The sequence below is a fragment of the Apus apus genome, chromosome 3 (genome assembly GCF_020740795.1).
Source record: "Apus apus isolate bApuApu2 chromosome 3, bApuApu2.pri.cur, whole genome shotgun sequence".
NCBI lineage: Eukaryota > Metazoa > Chordata > Aves > Apodiformes > Apodidae > Apus > Apus apus.
Genome location: NC_067284.1, coordinates 107,260,311 through 107,272,486, shown reverse-complemented (window position 1 = coordinate 107,272,486; position 12,176 = coordinate 107,260,311). Strand labels below are relative to the sequence as shown.

Below are 12,176 nucleotides of genomic sequence, written 5' to 3'. Positions count from 1 at the left end.
AGTGACATGCTGGCCAGATCACTTTGTCCCAGTGACCTGGCTGGGACAGATCTGATCTGGGACAGATCTGATCCCAAGACAATCATCTCCTCTATTTTCAACAGTAGTAAGAGGCCAAGATATAGGTGTCATCTTCTGAGCTTTCCCATGCTGCTGTTTGTGAAAGTACAATTTAGGAGATCCAAACTCAAAAAAAGTTGACTTTCATATTTGAAGGAACAAATTTACACTGTTAGTAAACTGAAATAGTAAAACCATATTTTTCCTTTCAGTAGATACCTGGTATGATCTCGGGCAGGGCTCAGATACAACAGCTGGATTTATACTAGCCAGTCTGTATCTATACCTTATCTAAACAGGGTCAGGACATGAAACTAAGAGCTGTACCCCAGTAATCTACATGGTTGTATTGCTGGCCAAGTTCCTGGCACATCTTTGGCCCAGAACAATGCACTCATCCAGATGGTGACCATTGCAGTTTGAGAGCTAGCACAGGCCAGGGATCTTTCCTAATTTGAAGCCTGGGTGCATCCAGCCTGTTCTGAGAGATAGAATGTTAAGCTGTGTGGACACAAGCTGTGCAATGCTATTTGGCTGCAGGACCAGAGATGGATGCAGCAATTGTGACCCTCAGACTGAGGTTAAGGTATGGGCTTCCACATTTCTCCTCAAATATGCACTGATTTTCATTGCTGTCAGAGTAAGCTCAGTGGATTGCCTACCCTCATTCCAGCCATGCTTTCCTCTCCCCTGTCCCACTGATTGTTCTAGCTGTGCATTCCTAAACAGATCTTACATGAAAAGCCATCTGCATACCATCTAATCAGTGCAAATCCAGAGAAATTCATTAAAACTAATGGATTAGATCAGTGACAAAAATTTCTGTTATAGTGAAAATCAGCATCTTTATACTTTAGCTTCCCTGTATGGCAATCATGAAGGATAAGCTATGTTTCTTGAAAGCACTAAATGGTTTTGTGATTCCTGGTTCTATTATTATTTGTAATGGTAACAATCATGTACATCTAGAACTTGGACCCTTCTAAAATAATTTGCTTGGGAATGGGAATTGCAGAAAATCTGCCAAAGTTAAAAGGATAAATGAAGCCTGAAAGTATTACCAATCTCAATAAATATCAGGAAACACGTGATTTTTTTTTCCAATAAGTGGCCACTACTCTGCATGAGCTAGTGTAAAAAGCCAACATACTCAAATTCAAAGGTCTATGAGACCTCTGAAAGTTTACAGTCACAGGGAAAACCCCAGCTCAGTAATTCTGTTGCCTTCAATGGGCTCAGATTAGATAGATTCATGATACATGTGACATGGAACCAGCTGACACCAGAGATCATTAGTGTACTTTAATGCCTTTTCCTCTCCAAAACACCAATTCAGATTTTACCGATGTCACATCACACACTATTTATGATACATTCCTTCTGTTGACAGATCAGGCTCAGATAGATCAGACAGAGATGGACCTAATGTGTATGGATTTACCTATTTCACTGATATTTTGAGGGACCTCTCAGATATTGAAAGGCCACTGAAGGTCGGTCTTGTGGCCAAGGCCTTACGCAGTTCAGGGGATCAAAGTTTTTAAATTAAAAAGACATAATCTCTTTCAATATTCTTGAACAAAAAAGTACATTACATCCCTCATATTGCACTTACCCAAATAGGTCACCTTGCTCAGCCTGCTGTCGAGATACCAGTCACAGCTCCTATGATGACCATATGAAGGCAGCGACTGGAGTGGTTGTCCAGTCCTTGTCCCACAGGACACGAGAACCTCAGGATCAGCAGGTAGATCCTTGTGTTCCACCAGCAGGTAATTTCCAGTCATGAAGTTGCTAAATGTCACTGAATACTAGAGAAGAGGGAACCAAAATAACCAAGCCTGTCTCTGGGACAAGAGCTTCAGAGAGTGTAGGATAAAGAGGGTGGTGTCTGTCACAGGCAACATATTCTTCTGCAAAATGTGTATTGGAAACATGGAAGAGAGATATAAAATTAAGCAGAAGGGGATGGTGAATGCAGGCAAAATCAACTTCCCTCATCACCTTTAAAGGGTATAGAGAAACAATGTTTTTGGAAAACCATACTTCAGTTTCTCTTAAGGTAGTATCATTTTTGTTGATTCCTAAACACCACACTGAACTTTCATTTAAGATGTCCAAAATCCTTTCCCTCATCCAAGTTACTACTGAGAGGTTCAGGAAATAGGTCAGAGTATCTAAGCCCTGCCTATAAATATATAGAGATTTTCTCAGTGCACTTTTCCTTTCTCTGCTTTCCCAGAAAGTTGAAAACATGATTAGCTCTTCCAAATATAATTTCAAAATTATAAAAAAATTCCGATCTTACCTGGAGCTGTTTGCTGACCAAAGGGTTGTCAAATGTCAAGGCATAAGTCTCTTTATCCAAGAGGAGAGCCATCCAGCCATACAGCTTTGACAAAGTATCAGGGACATAATTGACCGTGGTTGTCTTATTCCTACTGTCAGTCACAGTTAAATTATAGGGAATGTCTGGAGCCTCTTTTCTGGAGGAAAAAAATGCAATCACATTTTTTCAGTGAACTCTGTAGTTTTGCAACATTTACAGTTCTGTTTTTATTTGAATTACGGTAGTATATGCTGGTTCTCTCTCAGAATGTGACTTCATTTGTGTGTAATTCTTTACAAATATGGTAAGAAACGATCTCTGCCTGAAGCGTCATAAAAAGAGAAAGAGAGAGAGAGAAAGGGTGGAGGAATAAAGGTGCAGAGGAGCAAAGCTTGTGCCAAGGCAGAGCAATGGCAACAGATGGGTACCACCTCCTACCATGGCTATTTCCCATTCCACCAGACTCACGAGCCTCAGGCTCAACTTTTAGGATCTCCATGAGATAGAATGGTGTGATAGTTTTCTGATTACTCACATGTATTTGAGGTGTCATAAGTTTCTTCAAACCTGAAGGTACAAATGTCCTATGTAACTTAAAACACTGCACTGTACCCAGGTAAGCGTGCAGTACAAAGCTGAAGCTACTGCAGACTGATGAAAGCCTCCATAAAGTGAGTGAACTTTCAGTACACCAGTTCTCCTGAGCATCAAAATAACAACTCAACCCCCTTTTTCACTAACACTTTCCATTCTGATCTACTCAGAGAAAAACTTACTAAACAGATCAAGAGTATTATAGTAAGTGGGCATAAACATTTTAGATTTAAGGCAACTAGAGACCTTTTTCCTCTGATAACAGGAAATAATACAGTGAAGCTGTGATGGGTATAACCACCCACCTTGACTTCCTCTCCAAGGGCAGGATTTGTCATTTCCTTGCACACGGACTTTTTCCAAATTATACTAAACTGATCTCGATTATTTGGACGTATGTCCTGAATAATCTCTTCCTGCTATGATTGCCAGTTTCCCCAGGATGAAAGGCTGTGTAAGGTGAAGTTCAGAAATACAGATGCACTAAAGATCATAGAATCATAGGGGTTGGAAGGGACCTCGAAAGATCATCTAGTCCAACCCCCCTGCCAGAGCAGGGTCACCTAGAGTGCATCACACAGGAAGGCATCCAGGCGGGTTTTGAATGTCTCCAGAGAAGGAGACTCCACAACCTCTCTGGGCAGCCTGTTCCAGTGCTCTGTCACTCTCACAGTAAAAAAAAAATTTCTGATATTCACCTTAAACCTCCTGTGCTCCAATTTGTATCCATTACTCCTTGTCCTATCACTGGTCATCACTGAAAAAAGCTTAACTCCATCTTCTTGACACTCACCCTTTATGTATTTGTAAACATTGATGAGGTCACCCCTCAGTCTCCTTTTCTCCAAACTAAAGGGACCCAGCTCCCTCAGCCTTTCCTCATAAGGGAGATGTTCCACTCCCTTAATCATCTTTGTGGCTCTGATACAGGAGGAGCTCTGACAGAAGTATCACAAATTCTAGCAAGGGTCTTATTCCATTGACACCAGTGCCTCCCATTCCTGGCCCTACCAGCACTAGGCATGCTTGTTAGAAAATTGAGGTTGCAGCTGCACAACTGCAGCTAACAAGTTTTTTCCTGCTTTTTGCATTCTCCACATTATACATTGTTAAGGGTACATGTCCCAGGACTGCAGATCTCATTCTCAGCTGAAGAGAAGCCTTGCTGGCTTGCCAAGGTACCCTGGGGCCATGATTCTGCCATAAAGATGAATGCAGCAGAATTGTACACGAATCATGGCAAATTGGCAGTTTCATCTTCAGTCTACTTTGTCAGTTTTGGCATTTGAGCTGACACTAACTTTAAAAAAAACCCACAACCTCTTTTAAGCATCTCATCCTGCAATTCACCTGTTTGCATTTGCATTTTTTGGTTGTTTTTCCTTTTTGTTGCCTTGGAGACAACACTCAATTAGCTTGAAGGAAGGCTGCCTGTGGATTTTTTTTTTTTTTCTTTTAAAATCAGTTCTGGTTTTGTTTTTTTTGATTTTTGGGTTTGTTTTGGATTTTTCCATTTCTCATTTTCATTTTGTTTTGTTTGTTTGGATTTGTTTTATTTCTTGTTTGTTTGTTTTTTCCTGTTATTCTGGTGGCTATGACTTTGGCAAAGGACTTTCTGGTTTCCCAGAAACATCCGGCTGAGAAACAGCAGCAGCAAACAGAAGTGTGAATCAGCAAAGAATCACTCAACCAGAAGATATTGGCAGACCAATGAAACTGACTGGAAGGAGTTTATAAGGCTTAAAGAGCTTTCGTACTACTAATAAACCTCCTCTTATAGGCATTAACTGGACCAGGATATTAGGCTGCTAATTAAGCAAGTAAATGACAACAAGCACATTATTGCCACAGTTATTAGCACCTGCACAGGTATTCAGGAAAACATTTCTAGCAGCAGTAGCACACCACACATAATGCTGTGTGACACTAAACTCTGCTGCACATCAGGAATTGCCTTAGTGAGTTACAAAGGTGCACAACACCACAGCAAGCGATGGAGGCTCAGACCCATCCTCTGTGCAATGTAATTCCATGTGGTTTTGCTGTTTACTCATTTTACTCTTTGTCGCTGGAGAAAGTCTGATGGGACAGCCCGAATCACTTTTCTCAGGGTCTCCTCCCCAGTGCTTCCAAGTAGTTTAAAAGACAAAGAAATCCCTGCTGGGATTTGGGGAGGGATACAAGTTACCTGACTGATCCTTCAGAAAGTTAGGTGGCAATGCTACACTAGCCATGTAGATTCACTAGCTAGTGAATGTGAATTTTCTGACTAGTTAATTAACAGTGAATCTAACTCTGTTGGAACACCCATCTTGATTACAGTCTGTAAAGGCACTCCAAAGAAATATATTAAACTGGGCAGCTAATTTCTAGATGTCTGCAGTTAAGTGAAACATATCTTGTTTATCCTGTTTGCCTGCTTAAAACAACAAGTCTTCTCTCCCTAGGCTTCAAAGCTAGGAGAGACTTTTGAATCCTTCAGATTCTACCAATTTTTTCAGTTAACTGTTCACAGTCTTTGGGATAGAGAGACAGGGAGATTGACTGAAGAATTTTTGGATTGACAATGCTATTTTTTTAATGCAGGAAAGCCTTTCTGACGAAGAAGACTTTGCATGGTTTCGTACCATGATAGTCTGTGCTCCCAGACCTTCACTTGGAAGTTTGTTCATGACAAAGGAAGGAAAGGGAGCAGGAGACATCTTATGTCCTGAAATCTCTGGGTTTTCCTTGACCTGGAATGCTGTGTCCTTGCCTTTTACACACCTTGCATGAGGTGTTGCCACCTACAAACACATACCCTACTCCTGACAGAGTGCCAACACACCAAAATGAAAATTTGGGCAATCTGAAAAACTTTGCAGCTTAGAGTAGAAGTTAAGTGGTACAAGGCACCAATAAACCTGAGAATGCATTCCCTTCAAAAGGATGTCACTGTGCTTGTTTTTCTCACCTATATGCCAAACAGCCACCAAAATGGAAGTACCCTACTAATGGAATTACCAGCCACAATTAGCACCATTTCCATTTGCCCTAAATAGCCAGTGATTTCACTGTGCCCTAAATAGCCACCAATCTACCTCTCCTTAATGTTAATGAAGCAGAGTAGCACTGGCACACATGAGTATTTCTAATTCAGAGGATCCAAGGGAGCCTGCACGCATCATTAAGATGGAGAGCTTCATTATCAGAGGAAAGAGCCTTTCCCTCAACTTCCCCTAGCTTTATTTGAAAGAAACTAGGAGGCAATGGTCTTAATGCAAAATTAACCCTCACTTTAAACTGCTGGAAGCCTTTACAAAGCGTAAGAGGGGAAAAAGGGATGACTCATTGAAAAGGCTGTTTTTTTATATTGAAGCAGGTTTCAATTAAGGAGCAATTTGCTTTAGAAATATGGCAGGATTACTGGATTGGACTTTACAGTCTGAGCCACAATTTGCCAGTTGTGATTGTATAAATGGTTATGTAATTTAGCTCAAGTACATCGTGCAGAACTGCTGAACATCAATGGGCCACAGAGGATTTGTTAAACCAATCAGCAACATCAAGGAGAACAAATATTAACTCTCCTGTTTATGTTTTCCGTTAACTTACTTATCCTAAGGGTCCATATCTTTGTGTATGAAGGCAGACGCTGTGCTTAGTTCCAAGTGCTTTCTATTTGATATATTTCTATAATAATCCATTATGATTATCTCTCTCCAAAACAGGAAATGATATAGCATTGAACTTCAAACGGGACACCAAATGTTTATATCAACAGTTCAATTTGTTGTTGGCCAAATGAAGGCTAATTCCAACTTACGGCCATACCAAACACTTTTTTGATGCTGGGCCCAAACCCAGTTAATTTTATTTTAACTGCCAAGAATTAGGAATTTTCAGCTATTTAAATTAAACGTGTGTATCTTTTTTGAGAGACCAAGGACATGATTCAAATCTGCCTTATATTATAAACCTTTACCATCAGCAAGTTTCTGCATGCAGGGGTCTTTTTGAAAATGACTCATTCTTCATCCCTGATCCAGAGCAGCCACTGTGCAGTAGGTCTGCTGAATTGAAAGTAAAAGAAGAATTGAGATGATCTCCAAGGAGCAGAGAGAGCTGTGACTGACAAGCTAAGATGGCTTCTTTTAAAGTAGCTTTTAAGTTTTTTACCCTTGTCTTCCTAACTCTCTTCTTAAATCATATTCCAGCTCCTAGAATTTAAAAGGAGATATTTTAAGAAAAACTAAAATCATATACAAGTTCTGAGCTGGAAAGTGGCTGGCTGGTAAGCAAGCAGCTCAAACATCTCTGCAGTGTAAACACAGAAAAAACCTGTGGAGGACCACTGTGCCACTCCATGTCAGGCAGAGCCCTGAAGCATCCAAAGCAGATCAGAAAATCTGCATGCTGGTACACTGGGAACGATTTCACTGCATCTCCATTGCCCATTTGCAGTCCTCTATAAACTAATGTAATTGTAGGGCTAATAATACGTTGCCTATGATGGTGAGTCCCTGTTGGCATATCCATCAGGAAGTATCCAACTGGATTGTCAGGCTTTTCCTTGCATGGAAAGAAAGTGTAGGGCTAGAAGGTGGTGCCTCAATGATAAATATATCTCCTTGCACCAGAAAACATCCCAGATAATGGTCAAGCTGAGGGGGTAGACCTGGGGAAACATCTTCTCTTGCATACTGGTAAGCCTGTGTAGGATCTGGCTTTGCTGTAAATGCCCCAGGCTGCAGGGAAAATTTCAAGGGGCCCTACAGTGGAAACCAAATTTCACTTGGCTGCTTTGGTGGGATGTTTCAGATGCTAGAGATATAGTGCAGTAAGACTTGAACCTGTGAAGTTAAGCTGAGGTGTTTGTTAACAGTCAACAGCCAACGATTTAATATTTGCCTTCCACATTATGCCTCAGGAGCCTTGAGGGGACTGGGTTATGAGGCCAAGTGAGCGTGTAACCTGCCCCATGTGTGAATACAGTCAAGTACACAGGGAGAATTCACGACCAGAGAGCAACTGAGCATGTAAACGTGGAGAGAAGAAGTGGGATTGTAAGGGTGTTTCACAGCAGGTGGGGGTTCATCTGAAGGCGCCACTGTAAGTAAATACCAAAGGGAAAGCAAAACTAGAGTAACCATTTGAACTCTCTTCAAGACTCAGGGACAGGGAGGCAGGGGGTATGCCATTCTTTTCACACTAACCCAGCAGCAGCGGCTGGGTTTGCAGCAAGTGAATGCACGCACTACGGGAGAGGATATTAGACCAGACTCAAGAATTAAGGCTATAAAGAAGAAAGCTCATTTTTCCCTCTGCAGCAGTCTGAAGAAGAGGGAAGCAATAAAAAGGCTCGAACGACAAGACTGGTGCTGAGTAAGTCCCAGGTTTCCACAGTGAGAAGGAAAAAGCAAATGAAAGGGAGCAAGAGGGAAACTTCCTTCTGGTGCGCGCAGCCACGAAGTGTTTGGAGTCCCCTTTGCCGCAAGGTGCTGCCTGGCTGCAGATTATTCTAATGCTCTCCTCTTGTAAAAATTATGCATAATGTGAAGAAACTTCTAAAGTCACTTAATCATGTTATGACAATTTTTTAATGAAAATTTGTTTTAATATTAATAGAGACTCATATTTTCATGATAATATGGGTAGCGGTGGCATTTGGAGCAGTCGTATCTAGCCTGCAGCCATGCTCTGCTGTGCCATGGCATAAGCTGTTCTTCAGACTACTCAATAACTTTCTCACATATAAATTTATAAAGACTTTTATAAGCTTCAATTACATTTTCAAAAGACATAAAAACTCTCTTTAAAGGGTGCTTAAGTGACACATCAGTTTAACTTTCAACTGGACTTCGTGAAGAAGGCTTTTGTTACAGAAATGCAAGCTTGGAAATGGATCCCCTGGAAATTGTTGGGTGAAGCAGTTCATAACAGAGAGTCAAGAATGCTCAAGATACTAGTTTTCTTTTTTTAAAACAGGCTTCTAGGTTTTTTCTCTAACAATTTATTTTTTTTTCCCCAAATATAAGAGTTAAAGGGGAAAAAGTGCCAATACACTACATGCATTCTAGTAAATTAAACAGCACAAAGATAAAGAGCCACTCACTTGCATTCAGTTGCCTACATTATAACTTAAATAATTAAATTTATCCCAGACGTGCTTTCAGCTTGCACCAACCAGTCCTATCCCAGACAGACCCCAGACAAGGGGATTTTTCTTAAAAGGTAACATTGATGGAACTTCCTGTGTTTTGGAGGCTAAGCAGGTTAATAACGTGGCCATGGCCAAGCCCTGCCAGTTGCCCTTAGGGTCAGGGAATGAGCCTGAGGTTGCTGGGATAGATTTTGCCATACGAGGATTCTCCTCTCAAAATCCGTTATTTCTCTCACCCTTTAAGGCATTCCTGAAACTCAGTAGAATCAAAAACTTAATTTAGGAAATTCTTTCTGTCACCCACCTATCTTTACTCTCTCTATTCAACCTTTGTCAACTGCTCTTAGTCCTGTTTTGTTCTATTAATCCTAAACTATTCCCTTTTTGTTTATTTACTCTTCAAACACATCTGGACAAAATTTACTCTTCCTTCTTCTCTGCCCACACCTCATTCTCTGGTCACTCTGTGGATATTTAATTAATTGACTTTCATCCTTCATCCCCTCCAGCTCCTTTTATTACTCACCCTGTTCCTCTACCAGGTCCATTTTGGAGCTCTGTCTGAGTGACAGAAGCCTCCCTGACTCACCACTCTTACTTGACTGAATGCTGACAGTCTTTCAGCTTAACATGATGGTGGAGCTGGCAGCAGATACTCCAGAGAGAGGATCTGGAGGTAATACCAGGGGATGCTCAGGGTCTCCCAGGTTATTCTGTTGAGTCCTCAAGAGGACAGGCTAACAGCTGGCCTCTTCTACTCCAGCTGTCACCTATCTTTGGCATAATTGACATCCAGCTCATGTAGATGAATAATAAAGAAGGGAAAGAAAGATGACTTCCTTGAAATAAAAGGTTGATTGAGAAGTACCTAGTCAGTGATAGGACTAATCTAAAACTATTTATCAATTTGCTGGGAATACAAAGTTTAGGTCAGGGCTCAAACTTTTCCAGAGTTTAACAGCAATGCTGTAGATAAAGTCCCATTTGTACTCACTCCTTAACCACATTTTGAGGCAAGGAGGAATGAAGTGAATCGATGCATTAACAGTCATGAATTATTAACATTTACATTGTGGCAGTATCCAAAAGGGCTCAAAACACACTACAAGCAATGTTGTGAGAAGCTCTATCCACCCACACAGCATCAATCTCAAGAACTGGTACTCCAAATAAAAAAAGTAAACACAGGCTTGAAAGGGAAGTGATTTGCCTAAGACCTCATAGTTAAGTGGCCCCTAAAGTCATCTAGTACCGTTGTATTTTGTTTTTTATCCAGTACCCTTTTTGTTAAACCAGAATAATTCCCAGCTCTTAACTTATTGCAGACTTTTGTTTTTGTTATGAGAAAGTAATCATATGCAAAGCCTGCAGGTAGCTGAAAGTCTTATACATTTCTCCTTCAGTGGAACATGTGATTGATTTTTTTATTTATTTACTTGGGAAGGGCTTGGGTTTTTTTTCTCCTTCCTCTAAAACATGAATTATAAGACAGATGGAAATTATTAATAGCCCTCTGACAGACCACTTCAGAATTTCTGCCTGTATTCTACTAACCTGAAACAGAAAAAAACAGATAATGGTTCAGACTTGTACTTCAAAAAGGAAGTGACGTGTTAAGCAGGGCACTAGGAAGGGAAGATGGCCGTGGGAAGAAAAGCAGGAGTGGTATTTAGATCACTAAAAGTCTTACTCCTCCTGCTTTCTTCTTATGCCAGGAATACACAAGCCTCCTTCCTGGGCAACCAGAAGTGGTGACAATACTTAGCTAAGCAGTATTTCTCCATTGGATCCCTTTAGCTGACAGCAGCTCAAACGGAGAAACAATTTCAGCCTGGGGAGGCTAACACAGCAACAGAAGTTCTGAGCTTGGACAGCACTTAGGAGCTGTGTAACCATCAAAGCTGATGAGAAAGCCCCAATTGTATCCCAGCACTGGGTTATCTCTGGGTTATTGGCTTGGGCACCAACCTTGCTTAGAACATCTGAGTGTCAGTGCCCACCTTGAGCTGGATTCTCATTTCTACAGAAGCCCATTTATATACCCCTGGTGTCTGAAGAGTGACAAAAGAGCAGTTTACTATAATCTCCACTTAAAGGCCCACTTAACACTGCCAGAATTGTCTCAGGACAGGAATCAAGGCTATTGATAGGAAATGAGGGAAATAAATATCTTGCTGAGAACTGGGACAGGCTCAAATAAATAAAATAAACCAAAGACTGTCCTGTGTCCTGGATAATTCTCATAGGTTTCCATATAGCTAAGTTCTCCTCCCCAAAAACATGATGCCTAGATCCAAATTGCCAGCAGGGAATGGTCTCTGTGCTATCTCTCAAACCATGCCTGGGAAGTATCTGGGCGAGAACACATAGCCAGAATAAAACAGTGCCAGAGATCATGTGGACAACAACTGGGAGTGATTTATGACAGTGCTCAGGCTTTTGACACAGTTTAGGACCCAGCAGAGAAGCAGGAGTCTTGGGACTGTGTTCAGACCCCACAGCTCTCTCAATATAAAACATAGCAAGCAACATCCATGTCGATTTTTCAAGAGTGGAATGATTACTTACAAATGCAGAGACATACGGTGGAAAACAACATCACTGCTACAAACACTGCCACGAGAGGCTTGACTGAAGTTGGCACCAGCTGTGCAAGATGCAGCAAGGATATCTGTGGAAGGGAGGAGATGACTTCCTCTCTGCCCCGTGACAGAGCCGTCAAGATCCTCAAGGATGGCAGAGTGAGGAAAGGGAAAGGACACTTGGAAAGGTGAGTTGATGAAAGTCAGAAGTTCAGCTCTCACTGTAAATCCACCTGAGGGGAACAAGCATCATTTTAGAAACAGAATCTGACCTCTTCAGGTAATAGGCTTGAAGACTTCTCCAGATAAAAAGAAATTACCTTCACCTTCACTATGGAAAAACATCTCCAGAGTAAACAAGAATGAGAGATTCAGGAAAATAAATAAATAAATAAATAAATAGAGATGGTTGTAGGAATTGCCATCACTGTGCTATGACCAGGTCCCACCTGTCCACTGCCCTGTTGTG

General features: G+C 41.2%; 1 protein-coding gene across 1 annotated transcript in view; it reads right to left on the bottom strand.

Annotated features, from left to right (window-relative positions):
- Window positions 1–12,176, bottom strand: part of PKHD1 (PKHD1 ciliary IPT domain containing fibrocystin/polyductin) — a 250,597-nt gene that overhangs the window by 101,286 nt on the left and 137,135 nt on the right. The window contains exons 46-48 of the mRNA XM_051615066.1: window positions 11,694–11,940; window positions 2,369–2,546; window positions 1,676–1,871 (exon numbers count right to left, since the gene is read on the bottom strand). Coding sequence (XP_051471026.1) covers window positions 1,676–1,871; window positions 2,369–2,546; window positions 11,694–11,940 — 621 coding nt within the window. The remainder of the gene's footprint in view (window positions 1–1,675; window positions 1,872–2,368; window positions 2,547–11,693; window positions 11,941–12,176) is intronic.